Genomic DNA, 27,758 nt, shown 5'->3' with positions numbered 1-27,758 from the left:
TTATATAATATGTAATAATATATAATGCACCAATAAATGTTGTATATCTCTCTCTTCAAGAGATAAATATATAAACGATGGTATCACACGATTGTCAAAAAGACGTGTATTTGTAGTGAACATTTAATCATTGAGAGCAGCTAAGTGAGGCTTAACGATGTTAGCTGTTGTCTGGAAGGTTCACAACGATCAGCATTAAATTACGGTAGCCCCTGCGGCCCTGATGAGTACTTAGTTTACCTTGAGGTGCTGAAAGTACCGTTTTTATCGCTTTAATGGCTAGACGCTCGATTAAGAAGAAAGGTAAACCCGGATCGTTCCTCCGTTGGCTTCCATTTACGTTAATTATCATTTAAAAAATCTTGATATAAAATTTCATTCATTCGAGAACGAATGCTTGGTTGTCGTATTTATATATGTATAACTCAAAATACATAAAAATATAATCGTCATTTATACTTATATATTTTGCGAAAATTTGCTACGATTTTTGTTTTAATGTGATGATACACAAGTCAGTGAAAACTCACCAAATAAAGAAGGTGGCTCGACGTCGCGTACCGAAAGACTGGAGGACGCCTGAGATGCGCTGGATTCAATGCTCTGAGTACATCTGAGGCGCTTTCTGAGTTTCGGCATGTCGAAGGGCAGATCCCTCAAGTCTACACTGGTCGCGCTTCCGGATGTAGTGGCGTCCTGTTGCATTAGCAACCGTCTTCTACGAAGCTTTGGCATGTCAAAGGGCAAATCCGACAGTTCCGGCTCGTTGTCGACAAGATTGATATTATCTAGCTGCGGCTTCAACAAGTGGAAGCCGAAAGGTTTGCACTTGATACCCGCGCGGGACTCGATCGAAATACCGCTGTCTGATCCTTGGATCTCCGCGTCGCCCGACGACGACGACTGTAGTGCCAGATTAATGAGATTTTTATTCTGCGGTGTTCGCCGCTTCTTGAAGGATGTGTCCATGGGCGAGGTGACCGCGTTTGTATTGGCCGCGTTCGTATTGTTACCCGCGGTGACGTTGTTCTCCGTGATGACGTTCTCCTCAGGTGAGGCCTTTTGCGAATTATTGTTGCGATTGTTATCGGAAGTCTCCGAGGCCGGTTCTTGCGACGACTTGTCGGAGATCGGCGAGAGAATGTGCAACTTGGTGGCGTGATGGGTCAGAAAGCCCGAAAGCGACGGTTGATGTTGGTGATGATGGTAGCAGTTGCTGCCGCCGCTATCCGAGCTATGGGAACTCAAAGACCTGGTGCTGTGTCGACTGTCGGAGCTACTGGTTGACCGGTTGCCTTCGCTGGTACTGCTTCTGATAGATTCCATGCTGCCGCCGCTACTGCTGGTCGCCATACTCTCGGTGCTGGAGTAGCCGATCCGGCGTCGCGATGTGCGCAGCTTGAACTCCAAGAGACCGGCATCTCGTCGCGCTGGTCGCACGAGATCGCTCTCCGCTTCGTGAGGCCTACCCTTGAACTCCATTATCGGTCTGCTCTCGCGAATCAGACTGCGCGGCCGTTGCCGCTCTTCTCGGGGCCTATCTTTAAACTCCAAAATAAGTTCCTTGTCGAATCGACGACCCTGCGAAGAGTCGATGTTCTCCTGAACAAAAGTCTTCGGCCGACTCTTGATCTCGAGAATGCTGCCCTCGCTGCTCTGTGGCGAGTCCTTAGCGCGCAACGACGACTTCACCGGCAGCCGCATATCCTTCAAGCGAGGATGATCGGGCTGCGACGGAAGATTCGGCGCGCTGCGAATATTCAGTAGCAAATGATCTCGATTCCCGTGAAATTTCGCAGGTAAAGGCGCGGTCGATGGTGGCGATGGCGTATAATCGCGCGCCGGTAATCTCGGCGATCCCGTTTTTTCATCGCTCGAATTAATTTGGAGGGACTCAATATCCTGGGACAAAGTGGATATATTGTCTGATTGCTGCTGCTGCTGCTGTTGTTGTTGCTGTTGCTGCTGCTGTAAGCGGCTCGGAATCGGTTTTGGGCGGAGAAGTACGACTTTGCGTCGATGGTCCTTGCTTGATTGCGACTGGCCGGTATAAGGAAGTGGTTGCACAAGCTGCTGTTTCGACGTGTCTGTCGACGAACTTGTTCTGCTCGCGAGCGCGACGCTGCCGCTCCGTATCTGCGTTATTCAAATTTGATTTTCACAAACATAATTACGGCACATTTATATTAAGTGTCAAATAAAGCGAGCTTGATGCTTTACCGGAGCAATATGATGCTTATAGAAAAAAAAATTGAACAAACGACAGAAGAATTTTTAAGTACAAATTCTACAAACGCATTCATAATTTAATATAAAACTTAAAAATAATATTCGAGATATTTTAATAATCGCTCAAAATTTGTAGGTATACGTACCTGAGAGTGCAGTACCGCATGATTGGTTATGCGATCGAGATCGTCGAGATCATCGTCGGATCGATTGACCTTGCAATCGAAGGCCGTTTCGTAGAGGTGGCGTTGCCTGGCCATTCCTTCCTCGTCCTCGTCCTCGAGCTCCGCGTCCTCTTCCTCCTCCTCTTCCCCCTCGTCCTCACCCTCCACGTCGTCCTCGTCCTCGACGAGTATCGGCTGCGGATCTATCCTTCGTGTACGTCGTAGTTTGCGCACCTGATGCCGCGTCACTTGCGGCTGCCGTCGTTCTAGCTCATCCTCCTCCTCCTCGGGCGATGCGACGCACGTGCAAACGGCGGTGGGCAAATCATGGCTCAGTAGTCTATGAGGTGGCATGAGGGTGTGATCCCACTCGGTGATGATACACGACGAGAGGATCTCGCCTCTGACTGGGACAGCATGCTCGTTCCCCGATGTGGGGCTCACCAGATCCTGGCTCCGATAGTACGGCGGTGGCGGCGGCGGTGGTGGCGGCTGCTGTTGTTGCTGATAATGCCGTGGTTGCGATGAGTAGGAGCCGCCATCACCCGCTACCGAGTTCCTCTTCGGTATACCGGGTGTACGTGAACGCTCGCCCGGTACATCGAGGCTGACGCTTTTCCGGTACTTGTTCGGCTGCGACTTGGATAGTTGCTCCGGTACCTTGAAGAGATCGCCGTAGTAATACGGCGACGGATGACGCACCGGTTGGTTGGATTCAGTCGGGGATTGATCAGTGAGATGTACCAAAGCGACACAGTCAACGAGTAAGCCGTCGGTCGACGTTAAAGTATCCCGATCCGCCGACGGGGCGCGAGTCGAGGAGGAAGCGTAGACGCTGTTCTTCCGTTTTCTGACGTTAACGAGCTCTTCGTCGTCCTCGCAGGATGATCCAGACGCTGACGGATCTAAAAAGAGTGATTAAGAAATCGTAAAATGTTAACATCGGCATAATTGTAAGACTTCTGATTAACATAAATATGCTAATAGTTCTTAGTGATCGCGTTATATGCGTGAAAATATCTTGGCTTTAAAAGATCAAGTCTTATCACGCGACAGGAATTTATCAGCTGTAAGCACAGAATTCAGAAGATTTACGCGTAAAAAGATGTCCTAACCATATAAAGCCCACTTTTGCAAAGACGAGAAGCCCGAAAACGGTGCAAAATTTTCATAATCGTTTTGTTGTAGGGGAAGAAACCGGGGTCGTCGAAGAAAGAGAACGAAAAAGCTCACGGGAAAAGCAAAATTGCCTTGAAATGGCAGCCTCGTCTCCTTAAAAATCACTTCCTCCGTCCGTGGGATATTACCGTAATGGTTCCTGGTTTTCTTGCTTGACATGTCCTATCCTTCTCCACCCCCGCGACAAACTACCCCTTTCGTCCTCTTCGTATTCGTCGACCCGTTCGAGCATCGTCTAATGCCTCTTTAGGCTTTACGATCGTGTCATGGCCATTCGCGGCAGCAAAGAAGACGGAGAAGGAGAGATCGAACAAATGGAGGAAGCGCGAAATTACGCCGACACCCGGTACATTATATAAGCAGTGTACACACGCAGGATAGACGAAAGGACTGAAGATAATGGGCGCATTATGCTCGACCAGAGAGGGTCTCGCCGAAATCCTTCCTTGTTCCCTCCCTTCGGGAGGGCGACGAGAGTGTGGCGCGCCGTAAACCATGTTGGTTGCTGCTTCTGACAGGGACCGTCGCGGATATATGAACAAACTTGCCGAACGGAAGAAAAAAAATGATTATCGAAGATCGCTCTGGTTCGTCGCGTCGCCCAGCTAGCGCTGTTCGACCAGACACAAAGGCCCGCAATATCAGAATGCGGATATTTCGCTCGGAATACAATGGGCAGTCTTTTGTCACAAAGTAATTTGTTTTCGATCGATCTCCATGCAAAATATACGAGTAATTATTATACCATATGCGCGTACACAATGTAATTACTTAATGATACATATATTACGCTTTGAGCATTTATCTTGCCATCTGACGCGTTATATTTTATTAATATGTCTAGAGTTAACAAAGGCTCAGCTAACAATTTCGCCCAGTGGCATAATTATACATCAAAGATATTACATTGCTACAGTACACTAGATATTTTGTAATTGTTAGACATGAATATACGGCGTATTAATTATGCCTTAGTAAATTGGAGTTTAGTCTTCTTCATCAACACATTTCGACGTAAAATTATATAATAGGCACAGATAAATAAACAATTGTGAAATTATATAAAGTTGTATATATAACTTAAATCACGTTGTACTATATTAAAAAATTATGAATAACTCGAAAAGAACCTACGATTTCGATAGAATGAGCACATTCCCATACGATGCCTGTTACATAAAATCAGTACGGAATTGATCACACGCGGCAGGATATCCTCAATTTCCGGCGCATTTGCCTATCGCGCGAGGGCTTAAATTTCATTCTCCATGGTCAAATACAAAGGAGCGACGCCGAGGAAATCGCGAAGCGCGAAACGGGGAATTAATTCCTGGACAATGAATCCGGGAAATTATCACATGGCTCGCCCGGCGACGCGAAAGGGGGACGAATCGCGATTTCTCTTTTCACCTTCTTCTCTGAATTCGCGGCACATTCTTGTCAGCAAGTGACAAACGACGAAGAAACTCCGAATACCGAGGCTGCGGAAGAAATGGTCCTTGCGAAACCAGACGTTGTCTACGTATTCAAACTTTCACAAAGGAGTAGAATCGCGGGAAGCGACTGATGACCCACCCTCGCCGCAGGAATATAAAACGGGAGCGAAGATCTATTACTTTCTTTCTTTTCATCTGCAGCTACTTTTCCGACATTGTTCGATAAAACTTTAAAATTTTTCACCGTTAAACTTTTAAACATTCAAGAAAATACGGCGGTACGTAGGAAATTAGAGAACGCGATCGCGATCTACAAATTTAATAATAAAGATACGATATCCGAGTGTTGCTGTCTGAAAAAGGAATATTAACGAGAAAACGCAATATTACTTTATCCGAGCGCATTTGGTGTAATATCACGATAAAATTATATCAGAGATAGTATGACGAGGGGAACACAATTCCTCGGAAACAAAAAATAAAATGAAGAAGACTTCCCGTGGGAGTGAGATCGAAGAGAAACATGAATATGTATTTGCATCTGTTTCGTTCATACAACTCGGAAAAGATGTAGGATTAAAGTTCCGAGAGCAAATATATTAAAAGATTGCAATAAGCAAGAAAACGATTTTTGCCTGCTCCATTTCAATATTTGAAGCAATTTAAAAATGAAAAATGTAAATCAAGCAAAAACGTCTCCGTATCTTCATCTTAAGATGTCAAACGAGATTTCTTATTTTGTTTTTTTTATGTTGTGCGAAAATACGGAAAAAATTACTTCTGCTCAAAATTAATCTGTGGATCGATAGACATTGATCTCTCATCAAATTCGATTACTCGCTTGCAAGCAAGAAAAATTGCAATCGATACCAGGTTGCCCATCGAATATACGCACGCAACATACATATAAAGAAATGCTGTACGTTGGCACGTCGCCAAATCGCAGCGATATTGATTACCGATCAATAATCAGATTTGCCAGATATCTGTCGACTGTTCGAAAGGGAGAACAGGAGTTAAAAAATTGATAATCGATCAGTTCGATTAAATTGAGATGGGTTACATTTGAAAAACGTACACGTCCATTTGCGTGTGACGTGAATGGATATTTTAAATTTGTGAGTAAAAAGGATCTATATAATAGAGATTTATATAAGGAAGCTTAGTTCAGTTATTCTATCTTCAGCTGATGAACAAGATATCTGTATGAATTATATAACATTGAATGAATATTGTCTTGAAATTGATATATTTTTTTACAAATATTATTTTATTGAATTATTGTATTACATACAAGAACATAAAGGAAAATAATTAAATTCTATGTAAACTAAGTAAAGACAATAATATAAAACATGCTGGTGTGGAGCTGTAAATAGCTAATTACATAACAGTACGATCGGATGAGTAGATGAGTCAGTAACGGATACTACATGCGAATGAGTGATCGAGTGACAGAAAATGAAAGAGGGTACGCGTATACGGAGTTGGGGGCGACGATACGCTGCGCTGGGGTGGTACAGTGGTGCCTACCCTAATGAATCTATTACTGCCGGTGAGCGACAACCCTCGCCTAGCAATCACTACAGATAACACGAAACGCTGTCGCATGCATCCTGTTTACATGGATCTGCAGATAACGGAGATGAACGTCCGAAACGATCTATCTCAGAACTACATATATAGTACTGGAATCATGTGTAAATTATCAACAAGGATACAAAAGAAACACGCGCGCGATGCCGAGGTTATCTGCGTCGATTAAGGTCAGCGGATAACGATGTTATGATATTGCAATCAACTTTCGATTAGAAACACTTCACCAAGATCATGGAACGTGATTCCTAACAACCTACTATCGGGAATCATTTATGAACCTATAACACATGGCTCGCATGCCTATCGACCAAATTAGTTGGAAATAATTAAATGGATAATATAAGCTTGGTTTGATTCGATAATTATCATTCATCAATCAAGTCTCTAAAGCTTTCGAATTTACAAAAAATTTTACATCATTAAACAGATTGCATCTTTTAAAATAATATTAATTAATATGTAAAACATTTTACGAATAATGAGAGATATATTATTAATCTTATTTTTTAAATAAATTTTGTTATATTGGAGCAATTTAAAATAAGATATATAATTACATCTTGCTGTAGATTACGATATTATAGGTATCTCTATTTTGGAAAAAAAAAACAGTATCATTCTAAGAGAATATTATATGTTGATAACATAAATTTCCCCGGACTATCCTAGCGTATTCTGTCTTGGGCTCGGTTATATATTCCGGAACACTCGCGACTTTATCTAGACTGTGATGGTCACGACACTATTTATACTATTTTTCGTTTCCTCTGCAATTGACGGCCGGCAAAATTTCGAGGGCGAGCGAGATTTCGGGGAAACCCTTATATAAAGAAGGTGAACGGCGACACAAGCTCGGAGCCACTTCACTCTGCTTTTTATTAGATATTGTCCCCGTAACATGACCGAAGTGACAATGATGGGTCCGCGGAATATATGGATTGCGGGATTGTATCGTCTTCTACGAAGAAAAAAAGAAATAAGGGAGGAGTATAAGAACGGTCGTGCAATTGCCTGATCTTACTGGACAACATCCGCTGGCCGCTTTCAGAGCGTCTTACGAAGTAGCTTGAAGATTACAGGCCGAGCCGAGCAACGATGAAACGAAAGGCAATCTTGGTTATTGGCTCGGTCGCGCCAAGATTCACAGTTACGATCGCGAGATTGGCTGAAGTATTTTCGTGCAAAATGTGTCAGCCGTGTCGAAGGTCGTAGAAGGATAACATTTGGTTGCAGGAAGATGAACATAATGCACTTGAAGATTACCAAATAAGAAAAAAAGGATCAAACATATAAATATTGTAATGTCGTTCTTGTTTTTATGAATAATTCAAATTGACCAATTAGTTTTGTCTATAATTTCGCTTTTTTAAATGTAATATGTGAATTAAAGCAAAAATCATTTGCAGTGTAACACAGCGATTCTAACGTCGGTGTCTCTTTGTAGAAGTACATCTTCCTCGAGTCCCTTTTATTACGCCTCGTCGTCTTTCCGAAGTAAAAAGAAGCTACTAACAAGCCAAAGTTATCAGGGTCACAGCAACGATTACCAGCTGTCACTACAAAGAGAGGAAAACGTCGAAGGAAAAGGCAGGCGGACCACTTTGAAAGGAATCCGTCTCTTCTTTAGAAATTCTGTCCTACACGAACGCACGTACGAACATGTACGCATAGTCGAGATGATTGAAACAGCGACTGATTACGAGGGTACGTAGATCTTTTAGAATACCGCTCTAATGCGATTTCCTTTGATTACTGTTTCGTATAAAAGGCTGAGGTAGCATATCGATAAAACTAACAGCGCTAGATCGAGAGAAGACGTTTTTGTTCTCGTCATGAACACTATTTATTTTTCGATGATTTCACGTATTGAGTAATAATTCCATGATCTCGTCCGGTCTAAGTTAAAATTTATTTTAGATTAATCGCGTGCGAAAGATCGTTCTTGAAATATCAATGATTCTGGAACACATCGGATACAGTGATACAAATCGCGAATTCATCCGACGAGTAGAACACGCAAAAAACGCGCAACCCTAAACCCCATTACGCTTCGGCAGATCCTCGACAGTAATTTCGCTTCTCGTTAAAGGCGACTATGTAAATGCATCGTTAGCTTCAATTGATTTTATTGGCAATAAAATCAATGTTTGAAATCATTGGAAAGAGTTTTGCGGCAGCAAAAAGGGAATGGGCGACGGTGCAGCTCAAAGCTGTCGTTCGTGGGAGAGAGAGGGGAACGACGTGTGGATTATTCGCTACTTCCCTATCGGTAGACATTGCGCAATTGAAATCTACGTCGGTGGTCACACGTGGGCATGATTGCTTGCGGCGGAAAGGGACGCAATCCGACATAGGTAAACCAAGAGGATTTTCGAACGTGTCCGAAATCTGGCCGCTGATTTCAAGTGTTCGTCCGATTGTGCCTCTATCCCTGCACCCTTTATGGACTCTTCGAATTAATCGTGTGTCGCGAGTTTACTTTTGCTTTCGAATTTAATCTTACGTTGCGCTGCTCATCGCGCGGCGAATCACCAAGTTAACGAGAAATCAGAGTTTTCATTTTAACGTCGTATGTAATTTCAGAATTTATATTTCCATTTCACATTTACGGAAATTTTATTTTACTTTTACAAACATTTTATTTTATATTTAATTGCTACAAAAATTTTAGAGTTAAAAATCTAAAAATAAGTTTACGAAAAAAGTAATAATCTCTCGTAATATTGGATGATTGCATAAGTTCGTGCCCGATTTTCATAGATGGCATTAAGTTACTGCATGGCGGAGTTCTATTGTTTTCGTGTGGTAATTGTTGCTTACACCGAATAGATGACGTTGTCTTATGTCAATTTAGCGTCAGACATTATTCAGATAAGTCCATTTGTGCATAAGAAAAATCATTAAAAATGGAGTAAAATATAATCTATTGAAGTTTATATTTAAATCGGGCACGAACTTATGCAATCACCTGATATTTTGTTATATGTATATAAAATATCAATTTTAAATATTTATAAATTCTGCTTATGTGTGTATTATATATTTCTCGTTAAGAGAATTACCTCAGAAGTCACGAATTCACCAGAAATTTCGATAATTTATACGGTCAGATAAGCGATCTTCAGCAACTATGAACGCTTCTTGCGCAACGGTAGAGCATCTGACACAGAGATTAGGCTAAGCGCGCGCGAAATTGTCTCGCAATGATATGCAAATCGCGACATAAATGCTAATTGCAATTGCCCATGAAATGAATTCAAGGGCTCCCTCACGACGAAGGGTTCGCTTCGTAGCTTAGTAGCGACCTTTGCCCTGCGAGAGTCTGCAGCGAGTATCAAGCGACAAATCTAGAACGTTATCTAAAAGTTTTATATTAAGTTGACTTGCAATATTACAATACTACCCACTCATTTTATGATATACAAAGAAAGCTTTTATAAATGATGCATTTCTTCTGTACGAAAACAGATGAAAAACATTATTCATTTACAAATCTGGTCAATTACTTTTTATTTAAACTACTTTCAACATAAAAGTCGAAATTTGAAAAAGCCAATTGCCAGAGGGAAAGCTAAAACAGTCGCCAATTTATAGAAACTTGGTTTTACGGTAAACGAAACGAAATGATAGGATTACGACACTAATTCATTTATGCATTGCTAACGAGAATAGAATGCAGTGAATCGGACAGTTTCGGAACTCGATAACATGCTTACGAAACTTAATAACATGCTTACAAAGCTTTCATAAATGACTGCTAATGAAATCTGTGTAGTAGAGTCAAAAGCTTTGATGTCAGTTTAACTATCTTGATATCAACAAATATATATAAAGAAAAGCTTTCCATTTCGTCCACGGCAATGCCCGAATTCAGCTTGCGAAATTGCGGGGGGATTAAGATCTCGCCTCGAGATCCAAGCACACGTACTTGCCATCGGATGAGTTGGAACCATGTCGTTGACAGTTTGTAAATGATCTAGTTTACGACGCGAGAAAGTGAGGGATGGAGTGCGGCGTATTCCGGAGTGTGGCGGAAGGGGAAATGACGGTAGGAAGAGAAGAAGACAGAGAAGGAAAGAGAGTAAGAAGGAATAATCGAGGATGGCAGGTCGGAGGCACAAGGATAGAGAAGGGTTTTGTTGACTATTCATCTTCATGATGATCAAACAAACCTCTTTCGGGCCATTTATACATGCAAAGCTGAATTTCATAAATGATATAGAAATCGGATATTCTCGAAAGTATTTAGCTATGAATATGCATTTATCGCGCTCAATCGGACAGTTGAATCAGATGGTGTTACATTGAAAAGCCTTTGGCTCTAACCCGGCGCTTTGTTGGGTGCGTATAAATTCGCGCTAACAACTACACTGACAGTTTCTGACCAACGTTTGATGAACGCTGGACCCGCCTTCTCCCGCTCGGACGAAGGACAAACCGACGGACGGCTTGACATTTGCATACGATGAACCCGCACGGGCGTTAACTGCTCGGGGACGCGGAACGAGCTACAAGTCACCTGGTACCAGTAATTGAAATGAGGGTAACTTTGAAGAGGGGTTGCACGAACAAACGAGGAGCCCGAAAGTTCTTTCAGTAACAGTAACACTCGTGCGATATTAAACATGATTAAAATTGTGTGGTATGACTATAATACACTTCAATAAAATTTAATAAATATTGATTAAAGAAACAGTATTGTAATTTACTGAGTTTAAATTTATATTTCTAGCGATTTAACATAATTTGAAATGCTGTTTAAAAACTTGCAATTCTATTCGCCGAGATTTTTCTAACGGTAATCGGCCGTACATTTTAATTTAATGCATAGCAAAGCGCGTACTTTGGAAAAGGACGAAAAAATCTGTCGAGAGGCCTGCCTGGTTGAAACACGGTTAATAAGTGGAACGGCGCTGGGAAATGCGGGAGGGAGGATTGAAATACCCCTTGAAACTTTACGAACTATGAAAGCGGAATGAGAGAGAATGGGCGGACGGTACAGCGGGTGGTTCAGCGACGAGGATAGGGATGGGAAGTTTAATTAAATATCACACGACATATATTAAGGGAAGGGGGGAGGGGGGCGGAACACCGTGTGTGGTGTCGATGGCAAGCGACGTCGGGGACAGACACCGCGAGACCGAAAAGTTGGTGCCAACGAACGAATGAGCGTCTCGCAGTAGTAACAGACAGCAGCGGGACGGCGACTATCGCCGGAAGTTAACAGAGGGCGGCGAGCCGTCCCGACGTTTCAGCGTCATCGGTACCCTTTTATAAAGCGGCCAGTCTGAAAATTCCATTCGGTCGACCCTCGCGTCTCTTATACTCAACCCTCTTCGAGCATCGACGCGACTGCTGATTCAATTCTCGCGAAAGGAACGGCATTCCGCGAACGGCGCGCGGACGACAATTTATTTTTTAATCTCATAATGTCTCCGCCGAAAGCCTGGCTGCGGAGATTTCGGCGCGAGTTGGCGAAAGATGCGATATATTGTATAATATTTCGTGACAAAGGAAGTTAAGCGAATTGTTCTCCTTTTGTTTGATAACTACAAGGGAATGTAATAACGCGCGTAATATATATTAAATAAAGTTATCACGCTGAAATTATTAGCTAAAAAAGGACAAGTCGAAAGATCATATGATTTCTCTAATACCGAAGGGAAGAAACAAACTTTTGCGCAAATTTTCCCTGCACGTTTGATCCTTGCCACGTTCATGATGACTCGCGAATTAAAAGCCCATGAATATGGTAAGGACGCAAATTCCGCCGGTGTTTACTCGGGACTAGTATTACACGGCAATCTGCATACTCGAATGTCGGAATATACGGTGACGCGCCACGTGGGTCACGAATCAGGACCAGATTCTCTTGGATCGTACACTCGAGACAAGCCAAGTGTAGGGTTAATCACGAGCCGCTGCATTCCTTTGCGAGGAGGAATTTAATTCGTAACTTCGATGTCAGTATCTCTAGGTTTCACTCGATACTCAGACCCGGGAAGGACGAAAGATTCTAATCTGTGCGGATCCGCCCAGCGGTTTGGCAATCTCCCGAATCGATGAGTATCATCCACCGCCAAAAAGAGATGATCCCCCATTTCGCCCGATCCCGTCGATTAATCCGTTAGCCACTCGCGACCAACCTGTGCGTACCGTTCAATTATCGAGGGGCTCTTCTCCCTCTCTTAACCGGCGCTAACTGAGTTGTTACCTCGATAATTCGTACGTCGTAGTATTGGCGGATAACACCGGGGGCTCGCCACATTAATTTGCGGCTTGGCATGAGAATTTCCGCTTAACTGCATTATTCCGAAACTTATCGCATACCATCAATAATCAATCGATGTAATATCATAAATTTCGCCTTATTAAACGCCTTATTAAACGAAATTATACGAATCGTGCTTTAAACGTCATTATTTTTATATGTCAATTAATATTGACTAATATTAATTAATTAATTAATGCTGTTGAGCAAAATAATTGCTACAAATTGATGAAAATATAATTATAAGACATTAATTGCATTTTCTTCAGAGATTCATGAACATTGTAAAATTTAAAATATATGCTTTATTTACATATTTCTTATATCTTTTTGTTTTTTAAAACAAAAAACTATTATATGTTTCATCCAACGCATAACAGCTGTTGTAGCTTAACTAGAATTACATCCTTGTATTATTATGTCCGATGTTGACTCAGAGGATAGACTTACCTGTGTAAGGTCGACAGTAGTTGCGATTTGCTTTGCTATAAATCGTCGGCAAGGACGACTCCACTCCCGGCTCGACGTACGCTTTACTCTTGCTGTCTCTAGGGTCGCTGTATTGTTCCACAATCTCGACTTCCGTCTGCAAACAAAGCACAAATTATTTCCTTCTGTTACTAGCCGAAGTGCACATTCGGCACGTGTATTTTCGTGTAAAATTGTGATCGATCTAGCGCTTTCATTAAATGACGCAATTCTTGCTCTTCCACTTGATATACCACTCGTAACAACCGAATAAACGTTCATGCGTTATTGGTCTGGTTGCCGTAACAATGTTAATTTAGTGGCACGTATTTTCTCGGCGTTTTCGCGTAGTAACACTTAATTTCGTCCCGAAAAGAAACGTTTTCTGGAAGGGTTATTATTGGAACTAGTTTCGACCCGATAGTGTTAGTTCGGTGCCGTTTTCGGATCCTGAATCGTAGCCAATTGCGGTAATATCTTGGCACGAAAATGTGCTCCCAGCCGTCCCTTAAATAATGATCGTTATTTCGAGAGAAAACAACCACGGCTAGCAATTTGTTTCCGTTGGCACATGTGTACTCGGCAGATTAAACGTAATTCTCAAATAATCGGTCAGGTGACGGCTAACATTAATATCTCGTTTGTACAGAGATTAAACCTGTAATATTTCTAAATACTGATAACGTAATTACACGTCCCATTTGTTTCAATATTCTTAATTCGAAGAAACGAACAGGAAGAAGTAAAATCCCCTCGGTAAAACTCAATCGACTATTATTGAGAAAGGGTTCTCTTGTGTTTCCTGCGAAAGTCATTCGGTCGCGATGACACGATATTTTCGATGCTTCGTCGATATTAGCGATAATAATAATAATAAACGATCTCTCTCTTTAATCCAAATAGCAAACGACAAAGAACAAATAGCACGGAATGAGGAGAAAACGCAACTCTTCGACATTCTGGACGAAGAAAAGAAATAAAAGCGTCTTTCCTCCTTCTCGATCTCACATTCAACGTTGTATCGACAATCGGGATCGTAGCGGAAAAAAAAAAGAAGGAGAAAACTCGGTAACGCGAAACGAGCAGACATCTCAGCGATGCACGACGGACGAGAAGGCGACAGTGGGGAAGACAAGTAAGTAGCCTTAAATTGAAAGACGCCCAAAATTGGAATTCTCCTGCCAAAGTTGGGCGCTGTGCCTCCAGGGGCTGTTTCGAAGACGAAGTCGATTGCTTCCAACCATCTTATCTACCGGCCCGCCTCTCCTCTCTCCCATCGTGCGATTTCTCCTTCGTGGAACGAATAAATTTTGTGGGTACGTTTATACATTTATACGGAAATTATGGGGACGAGTTGCAGGCGCGGTTGAAGGCCGCTCGATCGGTTGTCGCAAATCTGATGACAGACGGGCTGAGTCGACTTTTCGCAACACACGTCCGCCAGTAAATCCCGCGCCGATGGTTGTGAAAACGATTACGCGGGGTTATATCGGCAATACCGGCGACGAATTGCCGTTTAATTCGGCGAATGAAAATGTGCGGATTTATAGCGATGCCTCGTTAAGCGGGTAAAGTAAATCCGTAAAGCTGCGCGATGGTGAGAGAGACGATAACAAATAATAAATATACAAGGTGTTTCAAATTGTTCAAAGTCCTCTCTGTGTGCGTATTGTTTGATTACTCTTAAAAGGCCATCTCTTGAACATAATGTTAAATGTGCAAACGGTATACGAGTCACACCCGATCATGTTTGGTCGTTAATGCCGCTCGATTTATCGAGGGCTTTAATCTGATTGTTTGGACACCGCGTTATAATTGGGTGTAATTATCAGATGGCCCAACCGTCCGATTTTGCAGTATTTTACGAGTTAAGTTTGCATAATTTTTACGTCTGTATGCATATCTTAATATCGCATTTTGAAAAAGCATATTCAGAATAGATAAATATTTATTATTTGTATCATTTTCGAAAACTTAATTATTGCAAATATAAAAAATAAAACTCGTCATATTTTAAAAATTATAAAATTATATATCAAGATATTTCATTGCGAGATACAGATATTAATGTTCATTGCGGCCTTGTAGAACGTCAAACTATATTAATGGTGAATAGCTATACAGTTCATAACATAAATAACGCCGTTACACAGAATAGCACTTTCGAAGAAAATGTCACATCTACAATGTCGATCGCTCTTAATTTAAGAGAAACAAGGCAGTATTTCCATACTATTTAAGATAATTTAAGAACACACACACATTAAAACTATGCAGATAAGGCGTTAAATAAAATAGAGCTGCAAGAAAAATGAGCGGTGTAAGATAAGGCGCACGTGCAAAAGTGTTTTTTAGTAGCACAGGAATATCAATCACTTTCACTCTCAGAGAAATATCGACATATAATATATATAATATCATATTTTCACGAATAATATAATATTTCGTATAGATATGCAAAAATTATTTGAAGAATTTTACTTTTTTGCGAGACTAACCCCTAACCTTTCTGATTCACTGCACGTCGTGGGTAGAAAATATCGATAAACTTTTTTTTCGGACTGTAAACGAACGACAATGGGGACGCGTGAACGCATAGCGGCAGTGTGTTTGCTTAACGTAGAATTCATTGAACTGTGAATGCGGATAAACGCGCGATTGCGGTGAATAAAGTTCCATAGTCACCGCAATATAATAACGCCGCATTGCGTAAAAGCATTAAAGTTATATAAAAGTTATACATTCTTACCATTTAATCTCCTTAATTGTGCCATATACGCCATTGTTCCACAATTGAATTATGTATATCGCATAAAGCATCATAATAAAATAATAGGAGTTGCAATAAACAAATTAAATTTGATTAGCGTGAAACTTTTTTGCTGTAGCCAAAGTATCTTCGTGAATATCTTATGCTTAAAAAAATAAATAAACTAGTGTTGGCTTTAATGTAACAGAATATTTAAATGTCTCTCTCTCTTGAGAAATATTAAATTATTTAATCAGCACTTACATTGTCTACAGTCGGACTTGGCAGTGCCCATTGCACTGTGGAGGTTGCAGCCGCGGCGCTGGCAGGACGTCTCTTGTTTACAAAATCGACGGGTAAACTATAATCGTCGCAGAGCGATACCTGCAAGCATAAACGAAAGAAATGATATATATCGCGTTCGCTCATTATCATTTTCCATTAACTGCCCCGTTCGATGAGAGATTTTTCTCTCGAACTTTCGTCGTCCTTCGTGTCCCTGCCCTTAATAGAATTTCAAAGTTGTAAGAAATGACTTTCATCAAATGACGTAAACTTTGGTAACTGAAAAACTTTATCCGCGCTCTTTAAATCTACATCGCAGGGTTGTACAAGAGTCGATTTTTTATCTTTTATTTAGTCGCTATATAAAGGATCTTAATCTTTGTATTATATAACTGATGTTGAATATACATTTTATTATAACGTAATATAATATTAAATTATTATATCCTTATAATACTCGGTGTCGCAACGGACAGAAACAAATTATCTTCATTTGAATCCTCGGGATTCTAAGCAAGCCCGTTGTTATTCTCGCTAGTTACCCTCGACGTTACCGAAGCACGCGTCGCCTCCAACGAAGGATGGGAAAATACGCAAAATGTTACTGAGAAAAAAGTAAAGAACGACCTGAGCGGATAAAAATCCACGGGGAGATAGGGGATTGAGAGCGAACGGAGAAATTTCTACCACTCGACAAATCGCAGGGTAAGCACCCCGAACCTCCTCCGCGTTCTCAAATCCCTGTCGACGCTGACTGGACCGGACCAGCTCATCAACGATATTTACTGTCTGCCGGAGGATCGATCTATCGATGCGTGGATATCCTCGTTCCACCCGGTACGACGTATGAGAATCGGGAGTGCGCGACCTACCACCTACGTCTGTACATGCATATAAATCGAGACAATCGCGGATCCCTAGCGACGGCTTATCGCGCGGGAGGGGAAGGAGGCGGTGGTGGAGCCCGGGAACGCGCGGCGCTCGCCCCTGCGAAGGGAATTTTGCTCCCTACATGCAAATGGTCGGCATTTATTGTGAGAAAAGAGAGCGCCGTATGAATATGTGAAGTGGGAATCGAAACAAAAAAAAGAGAAGAGATACGGACGGTCGGAGGACAACGGAGATGGGATGAGGAACGACCGGTTCGCGGAAAAGCGCAAATAGCCACATATCGAGAAATGATGCAGCCGAGACTTACTAGCAGAGAGGAAGCAACGCTGGATAGAAAAATCGATTCGTAGTATTGCGAGATAAACTGGCGAGTTACTTTTTTTGCGATATGATCGTAGAGAGAAAATTTTTCTTCTGAAAATTTCTTCGTGTCACAGAACTGCTCGTCATTCTTGTCGACTCGATGATTAATCAAGAATGACGAGCAGTTCTGTAAGGGTTGCAAAGACCTATAATCAGCCGGAATGATACGATCGCCGGTGAGTAACTCAAAGCAATTGTATTTGTAAAATGGACTGTCATTCGATCGTCGTTTCCGTTAAGTCTTGTAATTGAAGAAGCTGATCGGTTTAATTTTACGTACTTTACTGGCTTCAGGGCGAGCACCTGACTGAACTGCAGTCGTGTATCTATCGTCATGAGGAAGCCAAATGCGAACTAGGCCGACTCAGTAAGGTGCATTCGAGAAAACCGCCAATATCTGAAGCTGAGGATCGCGTTTCACTGTTTCATTGTCTCAAGCATATTCCGTACATCGTCAATATTGTCATCCTGCGTATTTCTATATTAAATTTGCAAATTTCAACCAACGGTGTGAATGTTGACTTGATAGAAGAGAGTTTTTTTTTTAACTCGATACAACTTTTATTCCATCGAGCCTATGAGTTATTCATGAATCTCGTATCAAAATGTGATGCGTGGTTCGTACGCACCTAGCCGATACGGCTATAAATCACAAGAAGCATAATCCTTAAAGTTCGCCGAAATAGATTTCCCCGCGATCCCCGGTGTCTCCCGAAATGATTTGTTTTCCCGTAAATCTTCGACGGCGCGTGAATTTTCCAACATGCTTGTTATTGAGCAAGGTGGTCGCAAAGCTCTCCCCGTCGAGCTCTCCTCCGCGATTTGACATTTATAAAGTGCCCCTATCGCGTTTCTTTCCCTCACGCACGGAATCAATTTTTTTTCCGGAATTCTAAGAGTCACAGTCAGACGCTTCCCTCTGCATCGGTCGGGAATTAATTACTCCCACTTTTCGATGTAATTTCACTCGCCGTAAGTTAATCACCGCTTCGGTAAAGTCGACTTAGTACAAATGGCAACGAATTCCTCCTGGCATTCCGCCGATGCTCGTTGCTCTAAATTTACCGACCAAATAAATCGAGCTTCTAATAAATAAAATGTGATCGAGAGTGTCACGAATGGCGGACAAAGTCTTACAAATCGATGAATAAAACGGCAGATTCATATAAAGTTTCGGACAAAGCGCATCTACGAAAAGTTGCTCGTACTAAAGCTCTTTGTTATAGTGATAAATGCGAGCGACACACCAGTGCCCGATCTCACGCATAAAATAAAGCGCTAAAGTATTAAGTAGGGCTTACGAGCGAGACTCATAACGATTCACCCTCTCGAGTCAAGTGGCATCCACTCTCTGTCTTTGTCACACTTCCCCTTCGCGACTTTCCGCGGGGAGGTTGTCGGTGACAACGAGGCGCAGGAAACTTTTGTTCGGCACACTCAGGTGTCGTCCCCTTGCTCGAAACAACGTTTCTTCTTCTTTCTTTTATGAACTTCTCGCGCGGCGCAGCCACACACATTTCCGTTTATTTGTATAATAATCAGGCGTCGAGTTGATAACAAATTAAATTTTTTACGAATTAACATATCAAATGTAAAAGAGGGGAAAAACAAAAATACATAAAATAAAACATAGCATACATATAAAATTTGTTTTAAAGAATATCTTTATATAAAAATCTTGGTTTAATACCTTCCAAATGAGGTTTGCCAGAATTCAAGCAACAGAAGACTGATTTTGATAATTCTAAATCGAGTTCAAAAAATAGTTTTAAAGTTTCGCTTAAGTTAAACTTATCTAAGAAAAAAAAAAATTTATCAAAGATATTAAGAATATATTTAAAATTATATACATATGTAACAATTGCTTATACAATTACTTATTGTTAGAGATATTCTTTAAAACAATATTTATTAATTACTGAGAAAATAATCAAGAATTAATGCATAAATATACGCGAGTATAATTAATAATACAATATTAAATATCCAAAAAGAGAGACTAATTGTAATGCGCAATTGTTGAATGCAACCACTTTCAGTTGCAACACAAGTTCCTTCGCGAGAAAATCGTTTGAAAGCGAGGTATGATATTTCGAGCGTACTTTCGAGGTAACCGCAAAACGCGGGAAGACGGAGCTGTAAATCCACTGCCAAAGTGTTTAGGTGGAATGCCCGAGGCAATCCCAGGCACCAGAAACTGAGTGCCGGAGCAATTATAAGCAACGCCGGAAGTCACCGGTCTCACCATCCTGCCACCGACGCTCCTCGTCGTTCCGTTCGCGTCCGTTGTTCGTTTTTTTTTTAACTCGATACAACTTTTATTCCATCGAGCCTATGAGTTATTCATGAATCTCGTATCAAAATGTGATGCGTGGTTCGTACGCACCTAGCCGATACGGCTATAAATCACAAGAAGCGTAATCCTTAAAGTTCGCCGAAATAGATTTCCCCGCGATCCCCGGTGTCTCCCGAAATGATTTGTTTTCCCGTAAATCTTCGACGGCGCGTGAATTTTCCAACATGCTTGTTATTGAGCAAGGTGGTCGCAAAGCTCTCCCCGTCGAGCTCTCCTCCGCGATTTGACATTTATAAAGTGCCCCTATCGCGTTCCTTCTGTTTACCGCGTTTCAGAGGAAACACCTCGTTTACCCCTCATTACGCGCGAGCGAGCGCAAGTTCGCGTTCTCCCGCGAAGGGCATTTCGCGTGGCCGAGATTAAGCCGGAATATTTAGCAAATGTTTCGCATAAATCAAAGCGACGCAATATGTTCGGAGTTCGAAGCGAAGCTATGTAAATTCATGGTAATACCGCTGGCCACCCTGCAGAGAGGAGTTTCGATTCGCGAAGAGACGGGAGGGGGTAAAGAGCGCAATGGGGGACAAGCGAAAAGGGGGAGCCGAGTGCGACAGCGTGAGTAGGAGGGTAGGAAGGAACAGGGAAGAGGTCCGAGAGAGACAGAAAGTGAAAGATGAGGAGAGAAGGAAAAAGACAGAGAGAGAGAGAGAGAGAAAATGAAAGATGAGGAGAGAGAGAGAGAGAAACAGGGCGACAAGCGCGTATTTCATGAACCCCTAAAGCAGCCCTGAGCATTGCGGCGACCGCCACAATCCCATTCATTCTCTTTATGGGCTCCCAAGTATTCGGGAGCGAGCTTGAATAAATCGGAAATTTGCCCCGCGGGGAGCAGGTCGGCCCTTCGCTCTTGCGATTTGCCTGCAACTTTCGTCCTGGTCATTTCCGAACATTACGTTTCATTTTTCGCGTACGACACGCACAATGCACGCAGCGTTAAACCTTGCCCATTCGTAAATAAAAAATTGCGATCAAATTGTCAAGATAGGAATAGAAATCTTGATAAGACTGCAATTGTAGAAATACTCGAGGAATGCATTGCCTACACATTTTTCTTAATAATAATAATCATAATCTATAAACTTTTATTAAGTGACGTGCAGTATCTAGCAATCTAATCAATATGCTCGCAAAATGGGCGAATGCTTTCGCCTTGGTAATGACGGTAGTCCGAATCATGGTAATAGGAAGCGATATTAATGATCGTGCTCCGAACTTCAGCTATGAACGGAATGTTTATTTCACGGAACTTCGACATTCCTGTCGCAGTTTGCAACATATGGTTATGAAACTTGCCGCGTTAATTCACTTTATTAAATATTTCGTATATCCTTTGTATAGAAAGAGATAGAGAGTGAGAGAGAGAAAGAGAGAGAGAGAGAAAGAATTAATTTTTATGAACTTCTCGCGCGGCGCAGCCACACACATTTCCGTTTATTTGTATAATAATCAGGCGTCGAGTTGATAACAAATTAAATTTTTTACGAATTAACATATCAAATGTAAAAGAGGGGAAAAACAAAAATACATAAAATAAAACATAGCATACATATAAAATTTGTTTTAAAGAATATCTTTATATAAAAATCTTGGTTTAATACCTTCCAAATGAGGTTTGCCAGAATTCAAGCAACAGAAGACTGATTTTGATAATTCTAAATCGAGTTCAAAAAATAGTTTTAAAGTTTCGCTTAAGTTAAACTTATCTAAGAAAAAAAAAAATTTATCAAAGATATTAAGAATATATTTAAAATTATATACATATGTAACAATTGCTTATACAATTACTTATTGTTAGAGATATTCTTTAAAACAATATTTATTAATTACTGAGAAAATAATCAAGAATTAATGCATAAATATACGCGAGTATAATTAATAATACAATATTAAATATCCAAAAAGAGAGACTAATTGTAATGCGCAATTGTTGAATGCAACCACTTTCAGTTGCAACACAAGTTCCTTCGCGAGAAAATCGTTTGAAAGCGAGGTATGATATTTCGAGCGTACTTTCGAGGTAACCGCAAAACGCGGGAAGACGGAGCTGTAAATCCACTGCCAAAGTGTTTAGGTGGAATGCCCGAGGCAATCCCAGGCACCAGAAACTGAGTGCCGGAGCAATTATAAGCAACGCCGGAAGTCACCGGTCTCACCATCCTGCCACCGACGCTCCTCGTCGTTCCGTTCGCGTCCGTTGTTCCCACCTCTCGCATACCCTCTGACACTTTTCACCCTCTTCTACGCCTCTGCGATGCCCTCCGCGCCATCGTACCCGGGGGGTATTTTGTCACCACTGTAATTATATTTCTCTCCCTTCGACTGATTCCCCGGCTGCCCGCGTTGCGAAAATATCAATACTATCGTTAGCCGACAAAACGACTCGGGCCACAGTCACAGGAAGTGACGTCGTTCACACATAGTGTGCGCCGAGATGAAACGGTCGATGGTTATCGCGTGTGTAAGATGCCTATTTCACGATGGCTGATTTATAGAACTTGTATATTTAAATTGCAATATAAACATCTTTGCAACTTTTTGCGAATTTAATGAGAGAGAGAGAGAAAGAATTAATTTTATTATAAAGCAACAACAATTTATTGGTACAAGAACACGAACGTTACAGTGTAGAACGTGTATGGAAATAGTGTAATGATATTAGTATTTGCAATATAATACGCTCGATTATATTCAAAGTACCATTAAATCTCAGCGCAGCGTAACGCACGTGAATTGTGCAAACAGATCGATCACAATGACATAATTAACCCTAAATGGGAAGGGTTACGACTTGAATAGCTAAGGGTCCCGGTGCTGATGCTTCTACAGAATCCCTAAATACTTGTCGGCAAACGTTTCTAGATCGAATTTGCATCTCAGTTAGCAAATATCCGCATTGTTCCCTTCCAAGGAATGTTTCTAATCGAATCGAAAGAACACTGGTACGCGTACATCCAAAAATGTACGTTATATATAATCGAATGCTCGCTTATATATTAACTTAACTCTTTTTAACTTAACTATTACCATAGCTACATTTTCTTCAATGTATTTTTGCAAAATACAGAGAGAAAGCTGTCATTTTCTTCGCCCATCTAAAACAACCAGACCATAAAGAGCACCATAAAGAGAACTAAAGATCGATGAACACAGTTAACTATGATTGACGATGAGCAAAAGTACGCACGGCAAATCCTTGGGGAGTCGCTCTTCTCATTTTCCGCATTACGACAATCTGTGTGATCCGTTCTAACACCACGGAATAAACACGTTAAAGTTTCATGAACTGATCTTCGATAAAACACGGAAGCGAGCTTACCCGGGGCTATTCAACGTCTGATAATAACGTACAATGCGCGACGATCCGATCTTCTTCATCACGTATATTTCCCAAATGTACTCATAGCTTTTTTATATCTTTTTTTTTCTCTTCGTTCATTACGTTAGATGCCGCCGGAAGCAATCTAGCGATGACGAGTTGAAAAATCCGTCGATATCTTCGCGAAAGCGATGAAGCGCGAACGAACGAAAATCCTGAAACCTGACATAGCGTGGGTAAACGAGAATAGGGCGCGACGATAAGGAAGATCCGTATAAAGAAATCCATCGACCACGGAATTTATCATCGGAATCTTTTCATGGCGTTTGTTCGTACGACACGGCAGGTTTTCTCGAGAAGTATAGAAACGCTAATGGAATTCGTTGCGTTACCATTGATGGTCGCGAAAAAGTGCTTGTCTAATGAATCGTAATCGTCATGAATCAAAATAATCGAGAGTGAATTTTCAGAATTTTCGAGTTTTGAAGGAAAGACATAAGGTATCATTATCTCACAATTTAAAGATTAAAACCGGAAGTCTGGAAGTCTTTCGTCTTTATTTAAGAGAACCGCATGTCCCTCGATACCTTCGATGTACTTTGGCCCTCGATCGGATAGAAACGGCTATCGAAGGACTACGGGTCTTTTTGTCGTATCTGCAGCCCTTTGGAGGGTCACGAAGGGTCCAGTAGGTTGCTCAAAGAGAACGCAACTCGCTCGAAGTACGAGGAGCTCCGTCATTGTAGAAACCGAGTACTAGCAATAAGACAGACTAAGGATCGGCAACGGTCCCTAATCATCCGCCTTTCTTATAGGCTTGCTTCATCTTTCTCGCATCTCTTCTCATTCTTTTATTGAACAGTTGACAAAGCTTTTTTAACCATAATCTCTTTATAAAGAAATATAGTAATACGAAAAATATAATGATATATAATACAGCTACGAATATATAAATATATAAATAAATATTTTAAAAGTGTAAGAACGCGTATATCTCGCGTATAATTTTTTTATATTTATTTCTATATCTTCTACTGTGCAAAACATCGTCTACATCTGTTTCAAAGTTTCTGCAACCAACATCTCCTTCAACTTCTACGTTCTTGACAATCTGCAAGGGCTAGAACCCCGAGAAGATCCTCTTTCATACCATTCAATTAGAGCGAGTGCCACGCCAAGAATAGAACTTACAATCTTGAAACTTTGACTTCGTGATCTTGCCGACGTGTCTCCGCCAATAAATAGACTCTGTCGGACATGCGATTTCAAGTGCGTGTGTTAAACGGAGTCACTAAACTTGCACCGGAATGAGAAAGGACGTCGGACCGCTTAAACGTATCGTCTCTCAACTCCACTCTCCAAGGCAGCCCTCTGGGTAAAAGTTTAAATAGCACTCGAAATGAAACGCACGGATTCCCTACAATGAAACTTTACGGCCGTGAAAATTGCTCTCTCGGCGCAAAAAATAATTTTTTACGTAAAAAAAAACTGTTTCTTATAATTCATTCCTTTTATTCTTCAAATTATTCAAATTATTAAACAATAGATTGTATAAAAGTTCTAAATTTTTTTAATTTACAATAAAAAGCGAAATAAATTGGCTAATTGCGATAACTAAAATTATAATTTCATTTAAAATGAGCGAAAATATTTTGCTAAATCCTATTATTAATAAAAAATATCAGAAATTTATTTGATAAATCCGTTTTCATACACACACACACACACACAAAATCTATACCGAATGTCAATAAAAAATCATAGACACAAGTAATTTAAATAATCTACAATAATTCGCGTCAGTGAGTTGTGGGAAGCTGCAAACAGCACAAAAGAGCGCCGAATCGATGCATCGATTGCCGTACAGGTATCTGTACATACGTACATACGATTTTCCATAATCTTAGCCCTCTTCCGAATCTATTGCTCGCGCTCGCATAGTCACGCCGTGATTGTTCCGCTGGTTTCCCTGTTGGGATAAACGTTGTCCCCTCCTTGTTACCCCTTATCGTATGATGGAGAGAAAGGGTCCCTGTCGCGGCGCGGGAATGGAACCCCATCGCCTAAGGGGCTGCTAATTGATTTTAGAAGTTCCTTCTTGGGACTACCCTGCTGCAACATCATAGAAGCCCCTTCGATGAGAGTTTTCGGAAAAGGCGCGCTACCGCGCCACAGTGAAAACGTCCTGGTTCCTAAGTCGTCTTGGAGATTCTCTGAGAGAACGGGCGTCGCACCCGACCGCCCTTGTTTCTTGTTAAACGGAGCTCAACGCGACGACCCTCGACCCTCTTCATCTCGGAACGTTTTAAATCGAAGCTTTTCGCTTTTTCGTAACAAGTCGCTGCCGGATTTCTGCATGTGTCAGAAATCCTGTTAATGCCGACTACTTCATTTTCAAATAGTCAACTGTATATAACAATCTCTCTGCGAGAGAGAAAGAGAGAGAGAGAAAATTATAATTTATATGATACTATATCTCCAAAAAATTATATTTCTCTCTCTGTGATTAATTTATATAAACAAATAAATATTCATTTATTATATAAATGGATTAAAAATATATGGAAAAGAGAGAAAGATGATGCTGAAACGTTAATTAAGACAAAATGCAAAACTTTGTCAGTATTCGAACGACTCGCGTCACGAACTCGTAATAAATAGAGGAAGGGATACACATGCGAGTCATAATCAGCGTAGCGCGACAACAATATAGCCCTCAAGGCTGAGATTCTCCATGTTTGCTTCACCCTGCTGCTTCTTCGTTGTAGCGCTCGCGCCGACATCCATCCTCTTTTTTCCGGCAGCCTTTATCCGTGTGCGACGCTCGAGCACTCGCACAATGAGTTTCCGGTTTATTAAAATCCCGCCTACCCGCGACTTGCTCGTCACGATCAGTCGCAGACAGCAGTCTAAAACGAATCCGCGTTCCTGCATTTCGCTCGTCTGGTCGAACAATGCTTCGTGAAGTGTCACGCGAGGCTGCATCTCGGCACAACATCTTCTTTTTTTTCCATTTCGCGCAAAGCCCGACGCGACGCAAGCAAAAACACGGAATTGCGAGCGTAATAATCACAGTATCTTCTGTTGCATAATTCGTGTTTCTAACCACACACCGCCGCGACACAGAGTAAATTGCATGCAACACGAGATATATCCAAAACTCTCGAGATTCGAGTGTATGCAATGCATACGTTTCGTGATACGTATGTCTGATAATGAGTTACAGACAAATTGAGTGACTTCGTATAACTCTGAGACAACTATCAAAGTTTTACCAAACGATCATTCCGTGGCTTTAGATCGAATGTATCCTCTGATTCGTAATAGAATCAACGTTGTCGCAAGGAGGTTTCTATCACAAAGTCGCGCCAAGACTTGGGATAAACCCTTCGCGTTATCGCGTCTTCGCACTTCGACGAGCACAAGGGCTAAATCCTTCGAGGCCGTGTCGCGCAAACAAAAACACAAACTCGCGCCAAGGAAGCCAACCTCGTTAATAACTCGCGGTACATTTGACGCGCTTCGTTTCCGGTGACATTAGCCGACGTTGATCTGGATTAAAACGGGGCCTTCGTCGTTAACGACGGTTGACTCTTATCTGGATGAGCCTTCATCTTTTTCGTTTGGTAGAGGATTATGCGACCAAGTCAATTTTAATGCGCGCACCGCATCGCATTTTTATCTTTCGATCGCCATTATCGCTTATTTAAATTATATCGAGATAAGATTAATGTATTTTGCTAAATTTATTTTAACTTATACATCAGGATAATGAGATGTGATGATTCGAAAGTAGATATCACAAATAGCTTTAAGCTTTTTGTTATTTAACTTTAAGCTAAATTTAAAAAAAATAATTTATATTATAACTCTTTATCACATGTTTATTGCGTTAATTAAATATTCTCGATGCATTTATTGCCTATCGCTGCTGATAAATTCCATCTGCGCGATTTGATTGACGATACGATCTCCGGATTTTCACAAGATCGATATCATTATTTAGAAATTAACACTCATCCATCTCAATTAACGATCTACACATTGTAGCATGCACGGTACATAGTTGTACTGTGCATGCTTCCGATATCGCTTAATCTGAGTTTACTCTCCAGGCGCTTTACAGATGATCGTCGGTAGTTTACAAACCTGTGGGAGATTACGGTGAGACTTTCTATCTAGTCGGTTGTACGAGGCCAATTTGGGATTGGTAAGTATGACAAACGTTTGCGACGGACTACAAAATAAAGAGGGTTTCTCGAGGATTATGCGCAAATGAGTGACATTTTTTAGGGCTTTACAGTTACCGTCAGAAGCAGATGGTAAGAATACCACGCTGCTACTTCGTTCGTAATGAATATTAAAGAAGAGTCATTGCCACAGCATTATAAACTCGAAATATTATATTTCGTGAATAAAAAAAGTAATGTGGTTAAAATACATATATATATA

General features: G+C 41.2%; 1 protein-coding gene across 1 annotated transcript in view; it reads right to left on the bottom strand.

Annotated features, from left to right (window-relative positions):
* Positions 1–160: 160 nt before the first annotated feature.
* LOC115233002 overlaps positions 161–27,758 on the bottom strand; it is a 110,825-nt gene continuing 83,227 nt past the window's right edge. The window contains exons 3-7 of the mRNA XM_029803203.1: positions 16,360–16,479; positions 13,329–13,464; positions 2,376–3,298; positions 531–2,136; positions 161–249 (exon numbers count right to left, since the gene is read on the bottom strand). Of these exons, the coding sequence (XP_029659063.1) occupies positions 161–249; positions 531–2,136; positions 2,376–3,298; positions 13,329–13,464; positions 16,360–16,479 (2,874 nt within the window). The remainder of the gene's footprint in view (positions 250–530; positions 2,137–2,375; positions 3,299–13,328; positions 13,465–16,359; positions 16,480–27,758) is intronic.

The sequence above is a fragment of the Formica exsecta genome, unplaced genomic scaffold, assembly GCF_003651465.1.
Source record: "Formica exsecta isolate Colony F162 unplaced genomic scaffold, ASM365146v1 scaffold155, whole genome shotgun sequence".
In the NCBI taxonomy this organism is placed as follows: domain Eukaryota; kingdom Metazoa; phylum Arthropoda; class Insecta; order Hymenoptera; family Formicidae; genus Formica; species Formica exsecta.
The sequence above is the reverse complement of the archived record's forward strand: the minus strand, read 5'-3'. Positions and strand labels throughout refer to the sequence as shown.